This window comes from Condylostylus longicornis, unplaced genomic scaffold, assembly GCF_029603195.1.
Source record: "Condylostylus longicornis isolate FDR11 unplaced genomic scaffold, ASM2960319v2 ptg000055l, whole genome shotgun sequence".
In the NCBI taxonomy this organism is placed as follows: domain Eukaryota; kingdom Metazoa; phylum Arthropoda; class Insecta; order Diptera; family Dolichopodidae; genus Condylostylus; species Condylostylus longicornis.
The window spans coordinates 193,007-213,943 of record NW_026578024.1 but is presented as its reverse complement, the minus strand read 5'-3'; the positions used below and the strand labels follow the sequence as shown (position 1 = coordinate 213,943).

General features: G+C 20.6%; 1 protein-coding gene across 37 annotated transcripts in view; it reads left to right on the top strand.

Moving 5' to 3' along the window:
- LOC129611797 (calcium-activated potassium channel slowpoke) overlaps positions 1 to 20,937 on the top strand; it is a 123,670-nt gene that overhangs the window by 29,819 nt on the left and 72,914 nt on the right. For 18 of the 37 annotated variants that reach the window (XM_055525131.1, XM_055525119.1, XM_055525145.1 and 15 more), the window contains exon 8: positions 3,064 to 3,155. In XM_055525131.1, the coding sequence (XP_055381106.1) occupies positions 3,064 to 3,155 (92 nt within the window). Of the gene's footprint in view, positions 1 to 3,063; positions 3,156 to 6,884; positions 6,977 to 17,391; positions 17,484 to 20,937 lie in introns of all 37 variants that reach the window. The other 19 variants (XM_055525140.1, XM_055525120.1, XM_055525107.1 and 16 more) reach the window with 2 other exon arrangements.

Here is a 20,937-nt window from a genome sequence, read left to right as displayed (position 1 = left end):
ATTCTATCAAAACTTCAGAGATATATGTGACCTAAAATTGGACGCACGACTACCAAGTTTCATGAATCTTACTTTATTATTTTTCCGAATATATATAATTATCATTTAGAGTTGTATGGCAGCTACCGAACCCGTTGTCCGAACTACTCCAATTGTAATAGTAGCCGCCGCTGGCTGAAAATAAAGAACTTGTGAAAGTTTGGTGTCGATTGTACAATTCGTTTCTCAGTTGTCGTGCGATTGAACGGACGGACTGACGGAAATGGCTAAATCAACGCAGAATTTTACGCTGAGCTAGAATGTATGTATATACATGTCCCTTCACGAAGGTGCAGGTTATAAAAAAACAAAATTATAATATTAAGATATTATTTTGTAAGAATTTTGAAAATTAATGGTGGGACGTCTTTCAAGCGTGATAATTATAAACGTATATTACTTGTCAATTCAAAAGAAGTGCATACTTATTTATAATAATTATCGAGGTAAAAAAATATAAATCATTTGATCTGCAAAAAAAATTATGTTTTTTATTGATTTTTGCCTTTTTTGAGGTTAGATTCTACAGTCCAAATTGAGTAACATATTATTATCAAAATATACGTAAACAGATACATTATTGCAAAAAAGTTTAGAACCCGTAAATAAAGTTGAAAAAATCCTAAAATTTTCATATAGTCGTATGTACTGTAAAATGCATTTTTCTTTTATAGAGACATTCTTTGAATGTCTTTATAACCTACATACAGGCATAATAAATTTAAATGCAAGTTTTGAATTAAAAAAAAAACAATTGTGTTCTATTTGTCCAATTTCATTACATTTTAATGTAATACATCTTCTGCTGATAGTATAATTCAAGTCTTGTGCCGATAGTTCTTAATTTACCATTCGTTGTCCAAAAATTTTCATTTTTTCTCTTTTGAAACTTTATTCGACTTATAATATATAGTATTGTTTTTAAATAAAATACACTTATCATAGTTCAATTCATTTTCATGAAGAAATTCATTGCATTATTTCAACTCTACAACTTAACTAACAAAAATATTCGTTTTCCTCTTACTCTTATATAGATTTTTATTTTAAACTATTGATAAAATACAGAAAGCGAAGTGCTGTGATCGCACCAAATTTCATACGTTCACTTTTTAAAGAAGCATTATTTAATACCAGGTATCGTCGGCGTATTCAATTTTCGGTTTGTCAGTCTGTCGTATATCTTAATTTCATGAAAATTTATATCTGAATTAATTTTTAAGACGTAATGACTATTGATTTGAAGTTTGTAAAACAAAATTTATCAATTTTACTTAAATTTAAATATTAAATATTTTATATGACTTTAAATTTTGCTTCCTGTTAACGTAAAACTCGAACGAAATAATAATTGCCAATTATTGCTAATATCTGTCACTGAAGAGAAGGTAATTAGTGTTAGTGTTACAGAAAGAGAAAATGATGTAAAGGAAAACGGGCTTACTAAAAAATATTACGGCCCTAATTCGACTGCGGACTATCTTTTTTCCGAAAAACTATATAGCTTAAAATAAATACATGTTTTAAAATTTGACTAGTAAAATTGATAAAACAAAAACAATAAATTAATAAAATCTTTTCAGTTAAATTTCCTTTGCTTTTTTTCATTTTCCCTTCAAGGTTTAAAAATTCCCACGAAATGGGAAATTTCGCACGATTTGACAAAACTGGTTTACATTATCAAACTTTGTTCATGAGTTTTGTTTGATTTCTTTAAAATTTGATTTGAGATTGAGAACGGAAATTTTAATATACATGTTTTTTTTTAGTAATGATTATTAACGTAAATAAAATGTAAGATATACACATAGTTAAATTAGTTAATAATTAAAATAATATATGTACCTATTTATTATTTTGTATATACACATATCAAATTTTAGAATAAGAAAGTATGCGTCTATACATGTTTTTTTTGCGTGTACACATACGAGTATGTGTGTGCCTAATCATGTAATGTAAATATCTATTCATAATTTGAACATGTATGTATTCACATATATGTGCATATAAATATTTTTAGGAAGTCGTTAAAAACTGAAAAAAATTTTTTAATGAAAAATCATATTAGTTAATTATCCTCAATGTATATTGCACCAGTTATAATATAGCTATAATAGATTTATATAGTCAAATTTCATCTACAATGATTCACTATTCTTCTACACATGTATAGAGAAATACTGTAAATATGGCTGTTAGAGTAACAAAAGCATTAAATATATACATAACAAAATTTACAAAGCAGATGATACTGGATATGAAACTTTTATCCATTTCAATAAAAAAATATTTTTCATCTAATTCACTATTAATAATATCAGAGCATCTTTCAATTATTTTCATTAAATTATTTTATCGATAATTGTATAAAGTGAAATTGATTCAAATGCTGGCTGCTGTATAACTTTTCAATTTAATAAAACACATATGTACATTAAATATACAAAATTGTTTATTATCATCATTGTTTAAATACATCATTGTTTATAAGAGGCTCTTTGATGTACTAATTTAGGTAAAAATCTCAATATATGTAGCTTTCATGCCGTTGAAATGATGCAGTGGTGAAGCTTTCTTAAGCTTAAATTTTCAAATAAACTTTTGCGAAATTTAAGACTTATTTAAAAAAAATTTAAAAATAGTTTCATAATTATAATTATACCTTAACTTTATTATTATAAAATTTATTTTACCGTCATTAATTATTTATTCCTATAAATAAAAATTATCTTTCAAACAATATGTTATATATGTATGTACATGATGTAAAAAAATATTTTAAACAAATTTTGATATTCTTGTTCTAATATTTATAGTGTAAGAATTTTAATTTTACTTTTTTATTTTTTTTTTAATTTCGAAAATTTAAAATTTTTTTTCCCATAATATAAATAAATATTTTATTTATAAAAATTTAAATTGCATTTAAAAATAACATTAAACAATCAAGTTACAAAAACCAATAAAATTCGTTTTAAGTTTTAAAGACAAAAAATCATAAATCAAATAAACTAATTTTAGGCAATGTTTGCCAGCAGTATACCAGAGATTATTGAACTAGTTGGTAGTGGTTCGAAATATGGTGGTGAACTGAAAAGAGAACATGGAAAGAGGTAGAAATTCCATAATAACTATATAGCTATATAAAAAAACTTTTCTTATTGAATAAACTTACAAATAACATTTAAAAAATTTAAAAAATCTGAAAAATTTTTTTTATTTCAAAAATAAGTATTTTTCGATTCACAAAAGCACTTAACAATATTGTAAACTAAACTATTTTAGTTCTTAATTAGAATTTATCATTCCTTTTTCTTTTCCTTACATAACATCTATGTGTATAAATATAAATGATCACAAAACTATCTATGTGACATACATATAAAAATTGAAATTCCCTTATATTTCAATTCCCCTTGTTTCAATAAAAATTCCTTTATATTCAAACAAAAAAACTTACTTTTTGTATGCTTAATGTGAATACAAATACTCATTAAGTCAATGTATGAATTTTTTGAAGAATTTTACCTCACACCGTTACGAAAAGTCTTCATTATCAAAGTTTCTTATCATATGTATACATATATTTTGAATTGATCTAATAAATATAAATTAAAAAAATCTATGTTATATTATATAATTAATTCTAATCACACAAAATGTATTTACAAGTCAATATATAAAGGAAAATTTTTGAATTATATATTTTGATTTTGTGTATAATTTTTAATTTTACGAGTACATACCGTACGATTTCCTATGCAATTCCATCTATTATAATTCCAATTTTAAGCATTCGAAGCTTAAATTTCAAAAAAGATATTTTGACTATATCGATTATTTTATGTAACAAATTTACTTACAAATCGATTAAAAGATTAATCAATAAATTAATTTCCTAGTTGACATTTAGTTATACCTTCAAAGAAATACGTTATATGTTTGAGAAGAACATAATTTTTGATTTTTTTATATACTATTCTTACTTTTATATATATGTATGTACATGTAAACCATTTAAATTTTGAATATATACACATTTCTATTGTATAGTTTAATTAACGTTAAATATTATTTTAATTATTTATTTTTATTCATTTTTGTGTACTTTTTTTTAAAGAGAAACATAGTCTGTTACCCTATTTGTTTATTCCATATAGTATATTGTATCATTTTTGTTTTGATTTTCTTTTAGATTATAAATTTTTAAGCCAATCTCAATACATACATATTTTTATTTCAACTATATTCAATAAACATGTTAAATAACATTTTGAAAAAATTATAAAATAAAATTTATAAAATAAAAGCCAGAATTGTCAAGAAATTTTTTCGAAATAATTCAAAATTTTGCAAAATGTAAAAATGAAAATAAATTTAAAAAATAGCATTATTAAAGACGACAACAAAATTAAATTATTTTAGAAGTCAAAAATTATCCTCATATCGTAACTAACAACAATTAATTTATGTATATTTAATCATTTTAATATTAGTAAACATTAATAGTATATATATATTATATACATATATATACATACATACATATATATATATATATATATATACATATATATATATAAATAACTAAATGTTAATATATAAATATAAAATACATATATTTATATTATATAATATAACGGTATTTTTTAATAACTGTTCGTTCATTTGTTCTTTAATTTTTGTTGACGTTAATTGATTAAATTAAAGTATTAAATATGCACCAAAATGATCATTAGGATTGTAGAAAATTCATTAAATTGATTCAACAATATGGAAATTACATTTCAAGACGAAAAAAAATTGATAATTTGATTTATTTTTGTTAATGATATTGTAACATTCATTCATTGCATTTCCGTTTCGCTTTATCTTTTAGAAATAACTCTAAAATCAAGTATAATTACATCGACTTTCATCGTTTTAACTTGTTATTATCAACTAAAAGAAATATTAAAATGAATTTACAATATTATTGTCTTAAAATTTGATTAATAAAGCATTATTCTGGAATTTTGGTCACTTAACTGTAAATAAAATGAAAATATTTCGGTTATTATGTAAAAAAGCATCAAATAATGGTGCTTTATTTTCATTTTAATTTCTTGTAATCATAACAATGTGGGAAATTTAGTTCAAATAAATGAATTATACTATCTAAAAACTTTTTCACTAAAATGATTTCTCAACGATTGACTTTGTAATTTTGCGTAAATTGTTACTAAATTAAAAATGTCGATAAAGAATTATGTAAATGTTAAATATAAGAAGCGAATTAAAAAATATTTTAAATAATTCGAAAATTCTTTTATCAGTTATTTGATTAATCCAGAAAGTGTATATTGAAAAAAACTAAAAAAAATTTTTATTGTTCATAATTTGTTTTATTATTTTTTTTGTAGAATTGAATGATAAAAGTCGTTTATTTTTTAATAACGATTGAAATTATTTAAAACTTAAATGCAATAAAATAAATTTTGATAACTTCATTATAACAAAAAAATTTGATATCGAGATTTAAAATAAAATGGAACATATTTTTGTTCGATGATTGAAGTGTTTGTTTTTATATACATATTGTCATTGTATATCTTGGCAGTTTATTCACAATAAAATATTTTTTTTTTGATTATTTAATTAAAATTAAACAGTTGTTTAATGATACAATTTATGTGTTTTCCTAAATATTTCATTGTTATTATTTAAAAGTTTACAAAAAAGTAATTCAAAACTTTATAAATAAGTATATTTTGGTTAACTTTAAATTAAACAAAATTAAATAATTTTTTTCTACTCGAAATACTATTAAGCTTTCACTATTGTGAAATTTTGAATTGCTTTCTTATTAAAATTAATTTTTTTTGTTAATTTTAAAATAAATAATTTTAAAGTAAAAAAATTGAAAATGCTGAAGCCACCTAATTATAAAAAAAAATATTTTCTTTTTAAAAAAATTGACTAAATTTTTTTATATTTTTTTTTAATCGGAAAAATTCGCTAAATTTTAATTTACATCGAAAATGAATTCGTAGAATAAATTGTAAATTATTATTTTAATTTCTAAAAATCTTATTTGAAAAAAAGGTTTACTGGTAAATATATTTTTGTGAAATTCAATGTTTAAATCAACTCCAAGCAAATTGTATTAAATTATTAGTATAACGTATACATTTTATTTATATAGAGTGTTACATACGAAAGTAAAATTCAGATAAGAAAATAAATTAGTATAATATTGTCTTTTTAGTTAATTTAGAGTTAAAATTTCATTTAAATCGTTGTGTTATCATATAATTAAAATAACGCTACTAAAGTTATAATAAGCAAAGGAAATCGCATTCTGAATTCAAAAGTAAAATAATAGAGCAACAGCTTTTTTTTTTATAAAAGTTGAAAAGTATTAAAAAAACATTTAAGTTAGTTAAAATATAATGAAAAAATAGAACTTATTTGAACGCAATGTTCTTAAATGTATGTTCAATTGAATTGAACTTAAAAAATAAAAGGAGAGGAATACCAAAAATTAAACTTATGAATGGCTTAATAATGTCAAATTGTATAGGTATCTAGAAGTTTTACATAGAAAACAAAATAAATTTTTAAAATTTAGGTTTGAAATATATGATTAAAATATAAGAAAAATGTTTACGGAGAAATATGCACAAATAATTGTATTTTAAAAAATATATTAAAATCTTAAAATGCTTGTATAGTCAACACGTATGGAAATGAAAAAGAAAAAAAAAAAACATATTTTGAAAGATCATAAAAAATAATTTTTTTAAGAAATATCGAAAATTGAACTGGAACCTACATATACTCTATATATGTATAATTATTAGGCTGTGTTCGCCAGTTGGATACCAGAAATAACTGAGCTGGCCGCCCAGAGGAGCAAGTATGGTGGATCTTATACAAAGGATATAAGAAAGAGGTACACCATTTATGATGTACCAACAGTTTACTTACATATTTATACATACATATAAAGTTTATGAAAATTTTTATATAACTCTTTTATTTTTTGTAATTTTTTCGTTTTTTAATAATTGATTAATTTGGTTTTTATAATAGTTAATACTTATATAATCTTATATTATTTTCATTTAATAATATTAAAAATCAAAGAAAACATTTTTAATTTTGACTTATAATACGTTGATTGCTTTCTGGAATAGCTAAAAAAATAAAATTAAATTTTTTTTCGTTTTTATTAAATTTTTTTTTAACTCGCGGTTAAAATTTTCCAATTTTAAAATCCCAAATCGATTTTTAATTGTTTTGAAATCCGCAAGTTTAATTAAGAAAAGAAATTTTAATGAGAAATTGCAAAAATTTGATTGAAACTGCAATCAACTTGTATTTAGAACGAAATTTTAAATAATTTTCCAATATCTTTTATAGAACTGTTTATATAAAAAAAATTATTTGTTTTTTAATTTGTTTTTTTTTTCCTTTTTTTATTTACTTATTTTTTTGTTACAAATACTAAAGATATCATGATCAACTTCCATTGTGTTTTCAAGAACATTTTGAGAGTATTTAATATAAATGTATATACATTACTATCAATTTATATATATATAAAATAATTATTATAAAACTAATAATTATTTTTAATATACAATAACAAAGCATAATTTATGAATAAATAATATTTGAACAAATTTTAATTATGGCAATAAAAAGGACACTAATTGCTATATAGTATAAATAAATATAGAAATTTTTCATTTATTTTTTTTTCACTACCTCGTTATTTTTGAATTTTTGTACTTTTGTTTTAATACAATATTCTTCTTTCATCATATTCAATAATTATATAGTTGAAATTTAATTTACATTATTTTGTATTAATGAAAAGAATGTTTTAGGCAAACTATTCAATTCACTAATATTTTAAATTATTCTATATTTATACATATATAAAAACATTTTTATTGGTTTGATTTTTTTATTACAATTTTTTTTAATTATATTAAAAATCGAACTTCAATAGAATATTTTCATTTAAATGACTAATGGAAAAAATTAAAATTATTACAGATGTACTCGTATTTAAGATTTTGCACTTTATTTAAATTGAAAATGTTAGCTTTATTTTGGCTTCGTTCTTGGAAAAAAAAGAATATAGAATACAAAGATTTCAGTTAAAAGTGGAATTTAATTGGCTTCATATTAAATATCAAATACTTTTTAGTTATAAAACCATTAAGATAAAGATTAAGATTTTTAAAATTAAGATTTTTTATTCTTAAAAGCACCTTGGTTTCAAATATACCATAAAAATTTTCTGATAGTATTCACTTTAATATTTTATCAGGTTATTAAAGGAATTATACTTTTACTGTTTATCAGCAATTTTTCTCATTCAATTTAGCGCACCTAGTAATAATTTATTTTCATATGTTATATAACAGATTCTGAAAACATATTTCATTGCATTAAAACTTTAGAAACACTGCTATTCATTTTCTTATTATATTTTATTAAAATATAAGAATAATATTGTATACGCATGAACTCGTATGAAAGATATTTTTACTTTTTTTTATTTTTTCTGAATTAAAAAATTGATTGCTTTAAAAGCTCATTCCACTTTTAATTGACGTTTTTTATAATTGTATATTGCATTTAATATATTTTTGAAAAAGGAAAATTCATAAAAAATAAAGATTCGAAAATTGTTTTTATATTTGCTAAAAGTTCAAAGAGTTTAAATTTTACAAATCGAAATTTAGTTGTTTTTTTTAATTAAAAAAAAATAGAGTTTTCATATAATTTTTATTTCTGTCTTTGCAAAAAAATTGGAAAAATAATTTTGTTTTTTAATATTTTTTTTAATTTTATAATATATGTATATTTTTTAACTATAATATATAATTTTTAAAATAAAATATAGTCTTAAATTATGTCACGTTTTTTATTAGAATTTTCACAAAATCAAATTGAAAAACTCTTGTATTTGTCAAAATTTAGTTTTTTTTTTAAATATATAATATATACATATATACACATATATATATATATATATATGTATTATTAAGATTACCAATAGTTTTTATTTTTCAAAACATATAATATAAAAAAGAGATTAAAATATTTTTCAAAAGGCATTGGTTTCTTGGCGGCATATTATTTATATCAGCTCATTTTTTATCTATTTTATTATTAGTCAAGCATTTGATTAATTAATTTTGATTTTTCGAAATATATTTTTATACTTAATTCAGATTAAAATTGATTTCATTTCATCACTTAAATGCGAAAAAAAGTAATTTTCTTTTTTGTAATTGTCAAATGATAATATATATGTATATATATAGAATATAGATTTAACATAGACATCATACATATATAAATATATATATATAACAGATATATATAATATATATATATATATATATATATATATATATATATATGTATCTACATATATATATGTATATGTATATATATATATATATATATATATATATATATATGTATATATCTAAACTTAACATTGGCGTAATATATATATGCATATATACATCCATATATGCATATATATAAATATATATATATAACAGATATAAATGTATAATATATATATATATATATGTATCTACATATATATATGGATATGTATATATATATATATATCTAAACTTAACATTGGCGTGATATATATATGCAAATATACATCTATATATACATATATACATGGGTATATATTTACCTATATATATGTATACATCTATATATATGTGTGCATATATATAACCATATACATATTTACATATACACATATATATAAAACTTATAAAAATAGTTTGAAAATTAAATTTAATCTATTTTAAATTTTGGTTTGGTTTCTTACATATATTTCTTATATATATTGTATTTTTCTTATTTTATTCGTATTCTCTCCTTTGTTAATTAATGAATACATTAAAACATTTTAATCTTTTATGAATAAGTGATGTTGAAATGTTATTTATTTTCTGGAATTCGAATTTCTTTATGATATGAAAAACTGAAACGCTAGCAAAGATTAAAATTATGCTTCCATCAATTCTGCTTCTCTCAAACATTAGCGCATTTTTAGTTTGTAAGATGTATGTATGCGAGAGTCCCCAGATTGTTGCGTCGATTCAAGATTGTGTTTAACGCATTAAGGGGAAAATAAATTATGAATTTAATTATATAATCGACTCATAAGCTGGAATAATGCTATATATGCACAATGCTGAAACCAGGAATTCCTCGAAAAATAAGTTGTAAAATAAAAACAAGATCATATTTACTTCGTATTTTTCAAATCAGTCTAATTATTTTTATTTGCAATTATAGACTACTTCTTGATTTTTGAAGATTAAAAATTTAAATTTTCATTTTACTCTTAATGAAATGTTCCCTTTAGATAAATTATTCTTCTAAACTTGACAAGTATATGACACTGCATAATCAAATGATTTATTTGCATATTGAGAAATATTGATATTAGCAAACAGTAAAATATAAAATTTTTTTAAATTAAAATAATAATTATTTTATCGTATAACATGTGATTGGAGAAGGATTATATCTGTTCATGTGCAATTAAAAGGGACTTAATGTAATTAAGGGATTGGAGTATATTGTATAAAGTGAAAATGTAAAAAATTTTCCAGACTAAATTTATTTTTACCAACTATACAAAAGCCATGTTAAGTAACTATAAAATTTTGCAATAAAGTTCGCAATTTTTGATTTTAAATATAGAATTTAGAAATAAGGTTACCTTTTCATCATTACTTTTCGAAAAAAAAAACTAAATTTTAAAAACACAAATTTATTGACCTTGCATATGTTAAAGCACATTTATGTGTACTTTAAATTAAAAAGTCATAAATATTAACTTGCACAATAAAGAAAAAATTTTAGCATTATAATAATATATTTTATTATAATAAAAGTATATGAACATTCATTTTACATACTTAACGAAAACTTTTTGCTACACTTATAATATAGTAAATATTTTTCTTATATAAAACAATGTTGTCTACGATCAATGTATTTTAAAAAATACTCTAAATTTCTGTAAGTAAAATTAAAAAAAAAAACTTTATATTTAAAATAAAAAATTAGACTTACTATATTTCCAGTTAGCATTTTAATCAGTTTGATGTTTTAGACATTAATTTGAAAATGAGGAATATATTGTTGAGACCACATTTTTTAAATTAAAAGTTTTCAGTCTTTTTAAATACACTTTCTTCTAAATCTATAGTTGCAAATATTTCAGAATTGGATAAACACATTGTGAATTCTTTTTATAGATATATGTCTTGGGTTTTCTGTCAGAGCATGATATCTATATTTTTGACAAAAAACATTATAACTAACCAATTGTTCCAAAAATTTTTTTAACAAAATTAGATATGTATCAACAGTTATTCACTTCTCGAGATCATATAATTTTCCAAGAAGTCATTGAAATATAGATATGTCTCGTTATACACTTTTGAAATGAAAATTTATTCTAGTTTTTTTTTACCGTTTCGTTCAAGTTGAAAATGAGACGTCTGCACATATTCATTTCTACACTTCATATTGAAATGTTCAAATTGGTTATTTACATATAAGTGAAACACACGTTCAAAAATATTTAAAACTAGATAAGTAAACTTATTCAGGTTTGTTTGATACTAATTGCAATTGGAAAAAGTGTATATCTCATTTTGCATAGAAACATATGTTAAAATTTTAACACTATGTTATATTTAGTAGCAATATTTAAAAATGTTAACTTTTTAAACCATCTTCATAACTGTTTTAACCATCTTCTAAATATTCGCCAATGCTTTAGTTAAATGCTGTAGTAAAATAAAAATAACCTACCTATTTTATTCACAATACGACCGGTAATAACACAAAAAAAATTCAATTGTATTTTATTCGAAATAACAAAAATGTAGATATCATATTCTCACAGAAAACAATGATGTATTCAAATAAAATTAAAGTTGAAAGTAAAATATTCAAAGTTTATATTTAATATTATTTAAAAGGAAATGCCATTCGAAGGTAGAAAAGCAACGTTACCATATTTATATATATATATATACATATGTATATATTATACTATATATACATATACATATATACAGATAATTTTTTAAACTATTAGAGCAATTTTCATAAACACAATACAGTAGAATAATGCCAATGACTAATGGGTTATAACAATTTCACTGTTTTGTTGATTGTTGATATGTTTATTAATAAAATTGTGGCAACTTTTATTAATAAACATTAAAATCGCACAGTTCAGAGCCTTTCCGATGTTATATTGCGTTTATGTAAACTTCTCTCATTTGATTTTGTTTTTAATTTAATGTTCATTAAAACATTTATATTATGCGACACACGTTTATGTTTACAAGAATAATTTTAAAATAAAAACTGATATCAATCAAATATACACTTGACAAAAATTGTACATGATTTACCACAAACATTTTTAAAACCATGTCAACCAACTGATATCAATTGTATAGTAAATAATGTACAAAAAACAAACATTAGATATTTTTTTTAATTTCTTAATTTTTATTAATTATTTTCTTTTTTTTTTCAATCTATATCTTTCTCTGTTTCGAAAAAAAATTCTTTGACCATACTTGTGTAAAACGTTTATTATAGTATTAATATAATATTTAGTTCATACAAGTTTGCCATTTTTGATCAACAAATAATACAAAAGCATTTTGCACTCAACATACATATAATTGAATCCCGTCCCTACACTTTCCGTTTAATTTCGGTAAATTCCAGTATTATGCATTTCGTTTGTTTTCTTATATATTTTTTATCTTGAGTTTTTAATTTTTCGAAATCCTAAAATCATAATTGGTTTTAGAATTTTAGAATTTAGAAGAACTAAATTGCTAAAATATCAAAAAGAAAAAAAATTTTTGCTTAATTTTTTAACACGTGTTTTATTTTTTGTCTTGTTTTTTTAATATTTTAATTATTTGTTTAATTTTAAATGAAATAACATTTTATTTCAACATAGTAATTATTATTAATACAAATATTATAATTGTTATTTATGAGTTTTCAATACGATGTTTTTACGATGTTTTTTTGTAAATGATCAAAACATTAATTTATTTACAATCATTTATCTATAAATCACTATTTTATTTGAATAAAAATGTTTTATATATACTGTTTATATTTATTAAAAAAAGAAACTTATTTTAGTACAACGTTGTATGAGAAATGTGGCTTATTTATAACCTAATATTCAATACATTGGCATAACAATTTAAATTTCATATCGATATTTTATTTTCATTAAAATTAGAATTGTTAGTATAGAAAAACTAAACTGAGAGACAAATTCCTTAAAAGTGAACTTCTATATACGATAATTCAAAAAATATGCAAAATTTTAAAATTAATAAAAGAAACATATGCATACTGTATTATGCATGTACTGCATTATTTATTGTAAGTAAATTTTTATTCTTCTCTCAAAATAAGTCATGTTTCTGAAACAACTTCCTATATTTTGCTCACCTTTTTTTAATATTTTTTAACATTATCTTTATTTTTATATACAACCTTTGGTCTATTTTTGCATATTGTAATATTTTTATATATAAATTGAAACATAAATTTATAAAATATCAAAGCAAAATTTATATATTTATAACATTTATTATACATACATACGTAGATTTTATATTTTCTTTTTATAATTATATACAATATAAAAATAAAATTTATATGAAAGTTTTTTGCTTGCACCAGCCTGTATGCCGCAGCCACGCATATTAGAACAAATTTTTTTTCAATTTGAAAAATTTTTATAATGAGAATAGTTTTTACTATTCCTTTTTTTAATTTTTATATTTTATCGTTTTCATATAAAAATTAAATTTTATTTTAGGTTCTACTTTTATTAAAACCAGAAACGTTTAAGATTAAAAAAAAATATTAAAAATAATTATATAAAAATTTAATTTAAAACAAAAATATATGAACAACGAATAAATTTATTTTATTTAAGACAAAAAGAAAATAATGATTTTAATTTAAATGATATTTTAGTAATAAATCCCAGATATTAAAAATTAAATAAAACAAAATGTATTGAACACTACTGTATAGGAGTAAATGTTATTGAAAATTAGAAATATTTTTAGGGTATAATTTACTTTTTTTTAGTATTTTATGTCTAATTACTATATTTGTAATATAGTCTATTAAATAATTATTAAAAACAATAACATTGAGCTTTTCTTTTTATTTTGTAACTGAAGTTAAAAGAAAACAGTGCCTTAAATCCCATACATAAATATAAATAATATTGAAAATACAGTTGAGAAGTAGTGACATAAGTCGTATATAATATAAATAATGTGTATGTAAATGTTTTGTCCCAAGAAATCAACGCCTTCTATGTTAAAATAATCAAGTGCATTTAATATTATAGATTAAAAATTAAAATTTATCCGCCTTGTAGGTTTTAAAGTAAAACAATTAATTATGTTTATACATATATGCATAAATAGTCAAATATTTGTATAGATATATATATATATACATTACGCAAAATATATGTTACATTATATATACTAGGTAAGACTTATGTTTATATGAATAAACATACTATACTTATAATATATATATATATATATATATATATATATATATATATATATATATATATATATATATATATATAAATATATATATATATATATATATGTATTTCACAGATTTGTTTTAGTTTTATGCTTGTCATATAATTAACAAAAAAAAAGATAAATATTTTACATATAAATTTAGAAAAATATTTTGACAATATACAAATTTAGTAAGTCTCATACTTTATACATACATATGTACATGTTGTTCAATCAATTAATTTTTGTATTAATTAATTTTTTTATAAAAGTTTACAAATAAGTAATTGAAGAATTTTTTTTTTGTCATTGAAAGTTTTTAAGTAAACATTTTGATTTTGTGAAAGTTTTTATAATAAAAAATTGTGTTAAATATTTTTACGTATTTGAATCATATATGTATATATATATATACATATACATATTTGTACGCACACCCACACACAGCCACGCACACACAGTACACACACACACACACACACACACACATATATATATATATATATATATATATATATATATATATATATATATATATATTTATATATATATATATTTATATATATGGGTGCGTGTATGTGTGTGTTGAGTGCGTGTGGATTTGTGTGTTTATACACATAGATGTTTATATATAAATATTTGTATATAAGTATTTATATATATATATATATATATAAATATATGCAAATATACATATCTATATATAAATATATACATATATACACATATAAATCAGCATAAATACATACATTATATGTACAAATATGTATTCTAAGTATACGAGTACTTTATAAATAAATTTCTTGACTTGAAAACTGCAAAAAAATTTAATTGGTGTACAACTTAGCAATTACAACTAGTAAGGTGAATTGTTTTTAACACACTTATTAACAACGTGTTATTGCAGTTTTGATGTCAGAGATTATTATATATATTGAATATGTCTATACACAAGTATACCTCTATACATATATATTTGTATGTATATATATACTTTTATATGCACAAACACAATATTTTACAACAAATCTTCTCAAAATTGTTTTTGAAAACCTTGATTTTCTTGATTACAGCCTGTTTAGAATAGATAAAATTGTGGATATTTTTGTTGAATGACTTTGATTTTGAAAACAATACTACAATTTTGTCTAAAAATGTTAAAATATTAAAGTTTATTAATTTCCAGCTTATTCGAAATTTAATAAATGACCGTTTATTTCTAGTATTTCCGGTAATTGTCCCATTATCACTCTATGATTCGAATTCGGAATCATAGAAATATGAAATACCTTTATTTTTATTAAAGAAAGAAACTAATTTTTCTACACAATTTTTTTCATTTTTCTTTCATGATACCAAAATAATAATCTTAAAAATGAAATATTTTTCTTTACAAAAAGATACGTAAAAATTTTTTGCACATACTTTAAAAAATGTTTTCTTTAAAAATACAAAAGCAATAAGTATATAAAGAAATATTACTAAAAATATTATTTCAGTCGAATAAGCAAACTTTATATCAATAAAATCTTTAAATACAAATTTTGGTTTTATATTAATTTCATCTTATATTTATTGTAAATCATATTAAAATCTTAATTTTATCTTAGTTCAGTTTTATTTAATGTTTTATATTACATTATACTTAGTTCCTTTAATTCTTATGTTTGAAAATTGCTGTTTGTAAGATTTTTTTTTTAATTATGAAAATAATATTTTGCATTTTAAGGTCAAAAAAATTATAAGCTAAAACAAGCAGAATTTCAAACTATAAAAACTTATTTTATGATTACAAATATTTAATTATACAGCATTAAAATATTCTTATACGCAAGTTATCATCTCAATTTCAAGCTGTGTGCACCCAAAAGTGAGTAAGAAAATCATTTGCGGCTTTCATCATGTACAACAACAGTATAAATGGAAATATTTTAAAATAAAGTATTTCCAACTAAAGAAATATTACTTAGAAGAAAAAAGAATGTAAATATTAATGTTATTATAATAAACAAAATGAACGAAAATAAAAAAACCTATACAATTTGCTGTAATATCGTCTGGATATGAATAAACCAATCAAATTACCATTTCATTTTTCTTCTGATTTTAAATCAAAATTTTAAAATATTAATTCCATACCTAATAAACATAAATAATTTAAAACAATGATTTAATAAAATAATTTATTATAAATACAAATAAAACTCATCATAACTACATACATATAATTATTTGTATATATATATATGTATATGTATTTACATATATGTAATATACATATGTTTATATATAATATATACATACATAAATATGTATATTTATATTCATGCATAAATATATGTATATTCACATTCGTACATGAATGTATTTCTACATAAATATATATGTGTAATACATATGCATATACATATACTTTATACATTTATAAAAGAAAAACAAAAAAAACATAAAAATCTACTTCGCAGCCAAATTTTATCAGCCGTTCGACGTCATAAAATTGAAAAACAATATTATGAAAATTTAATATAATGTATAATTTAAGTTCAAATTAAATTTATTAAAACAAAACTAAGAATTTTTTACTAAATTTTTATTAACCATATATGTACATAATTTTGATTTAAAAATAGAATAAAATTGAAATTTTTAACTACAAAAATTACAAATTTTAATTAAATGACAGGCGATATTTGCAAGTTGTATACCAGAGATTATAGACTTGATTGGAACTAGAGCAAAATATGGGGGAACATTAAAAAATGAAAAGGGTCGAAGGTGAGAGTCTATAATGCAATATAGAAAAGAAAAAATAGTTAATATTTATGCATAATTATATAAAAAACTAAAAATAAAAATTATTTAACAAAAAAGGTATATCGATAAAAAATAAATTTTGTTTTTTTAAATAAATATAAAAAAAAACAATATTTATAATTTCTTTATTTTTAATTTTCAATTAATTTATGAAGAGGTTTTTTATTATCTCATAAAATAAACAATTTTATTATGTTAACCATTTACCAAAGACATTTTTGAATTGCGAATAATATTTAGCTTAAATAAGTGCCATTTATCGTCATAGATTTGTGTGTCATTTCAAAATTAAAGCTAATTTTTCCTACATTAATATAAAAAAATGCAATTGCTTTTAAAATTATAGTAAATTTACTGCATATAGAATTTTGTTGCGATTTTGTAGTAACGTATGTATGTTTTCTATGCAACAACATGTTTGAACTTAAATTAAAAGCTTCGCTCATATTCAAAAATGGCTTTTATATACATAAAAAATAAAATTTAAAAGTAAACTTATTCTGAACATATGTGACACAAATTTTGTTATTAAAATCTTAGAAATTTATCATTGCCAAATATTTGACAATTAATTACTTTAATGGAATCTTCAAATTATAAAATTTATCATTAAATTTGCATAAATTCTTGCTGCAATGAGACATAAACAATTTTATTTGTGGCATTAGAAAATTTTTCAATGACATTTTATAGTCAAAGTCAGAAAACGTGTTTTCAATAAAAAATTGGTTGCTCAAATAAGTATACCTTAAGTTCAAAAGTGCAGTGATATTATATTAATACAGGTTAAAAATTATATAGCTGAATTGTGTACTCGTATTAATATACACTGAAAATTTGAAGTACTCGTACTTAACAAAGACATATGTTATATTATTTTTTATGTCAACTTTCATACATGTATTAATTTTTTCCAAACCTAAATAAGAATCAAAAGTTATTTTTCAAATAAACACCAATTTAGAATGATGAAAATATGGTATAAAAGAGAATTGCTTTTCGAAATTTTTTTATCAGTATTTTATTTTCGTTTTTAGATCTGATTCTTAATTTCGTTTGGCATTCCTTTATTATTTAACCTTATTTTTTTTAATTTATGCAGAACAATTTTTAAAAATATTAGAACAACATCACCACAACAAATAAAACTACAAACATAAAGAATTAATTTTGCTTTTATTTAAAATGAAAAGTTTTTGAATTTCAATTAGATTTTGTAATTTGGTAAAAGCTTTTCTTTGCTACTTTTTCTAATTTAATATTTAATTACAGTTTGGTTTTAATATTTTATTTAAATTTTTATTTGATATTAGCTCTATGAAATATAAAAATAAATTATTATAGTATTTCACAGGTAGCTAACATTTATATATATGAAAATCGTAAAAAAATGGAAAGAGAATTTTATTAAAAATAAGTTTATATCTTGTTAAAATCATAATATAAGTCTACATAATTCTTTACATTTCAAGCAAGTATTTTTGTTCCTACTTTAAGTTGGTCAATTAATTATGTAAATAACTTATAATAATAATTTTCTTAATAAAATAATATTGAACTTAGTCTCTTGATGTAGTAATTTTGAATATGCATTGCATTTTATTATTCCAAATGCATATGTAAGTATTACAAAAAGCAAACAAAGAGGTAATATTTTTAGTTTCTTGCGCCTCTTTTTTTTTGAAATCTTGACATTAATTTCACGTTTTAATTAACTCTTCCTCTTTTTTTATTTCGAATAAAAGTTCCCACATAACTATGTGGTTCTTGATAAATACGTAAGTCGTAAATAATATCATGAAATATCTTTCTTTAAGTTGGTAACATAAAACAATAACAAATTTTACTTTTGATAAATATGCCGTTGCAATGATGATATTGGAGGTTCCGTCACGATTTTAACGAAAATTTCTTTTTGATGAAGCAAAAGAGGAAACATTTTAGTTATGTTACCAATTACATTTACGTTATGTAACTCCGAAGAAGCAGCCAACCGAATTACTAAATTTTTTTTAATACGGAAATTTAAATAAGTTTATTATTTGAATAAAATTTAAAACGGAATCTATTTGAAAATAAATTACATTAGAAAATATTCTAACACTTTATTCTATATTTTACAGTTCTTATAAATAATTTTCGCCATTTTGCATTTTGTTCCGATTTTTACTAGATTTTTATTTTAAGCTTAGTTTATTTTTACCTTAACCCCAGTTAAAATTATTTTGCTGCCTAATAGTTTCGCAAATTTTTTAAATTTAATAAAAAATAAATATGTAGAACAACAAAGACTCGTATATAAACTAAAAAACACTGTTCACTGATGTGCACGCTTATTTGTGTTTCTTTATGTTATTAAAATCTTGATTATATTTAAAAAATATTTATTTAATACAATTATAATACAAATAAAATTAATGTTATAGACCAAAATATAGATAATATTATATACCAATTACTGGATGTATTATAAATAAATTATATTTATTATTATAATTATTATAAAGAATATGTACATAATATGTAATATGTAAGTAACATAGAATAAATTGCAAAATTTAAGGTGTACAATAAAAATAAAAATAAAATTAATATTGGTTACTACAATGGTATATGAAAAGCATATACTAAATACAAATAATATATGAAAAAAAATTAAAATTTTTTTTATTGTACAATCATTACACTTATATTTTGTAATTATGGCAATTAAATATAATTGGTGTTTATTTACTCAAAAACTATTATTATAGGTTGTCTCATTCTTTAAAAACAAAATTATGTTTTTCCTTTTCATACCATTAGTTAACTCCTTAATTGCATAGTAATTTTAATTGATGTTTTTATTGACCAAAGAAAAAGCAATCATAAGTTAAAAATTCTTAAAACAATGAACTTGCGATTTCATTGTTCGGGAATTATTTGAACCAGATGTTTGTAAAGGTGTTTAAAGTTGTTTTACTTTAATTTTAAATAAAGAAATTTAAAAAACAGTTATATCATTCTAAACATACAGAAATGAATAATGTACTACGTACATTTAGTACGTCCTGTATATTTGTACATATTTTTAAACATGTTTTTCGTTTTGGTGCCAAACATTTTTTAAAGATTCTACTGTAAAGAGTTGGATTTTCTATGGCAATAAATTCCCTATATTAATTTTCACAAATATTTTCAAGAAAATCAATGCTGTTTCTAAGCATTTTGTTTAGCTGCACGTCTTAGACTGTCAATAAAAACATCATAGGTTTTATGTTAACTACATTTCAATATTTGTACGTATCTTATTTTTGATTTTTGTATAGGTACATGTAAAACTAATTTTTTTGTTAATTTTTATTTTCTGTTTCCGATTAATATTTAAATGGAACTTCTTTAATTATAATTTTTATTTGGTTTTTAAAAAGTAGAC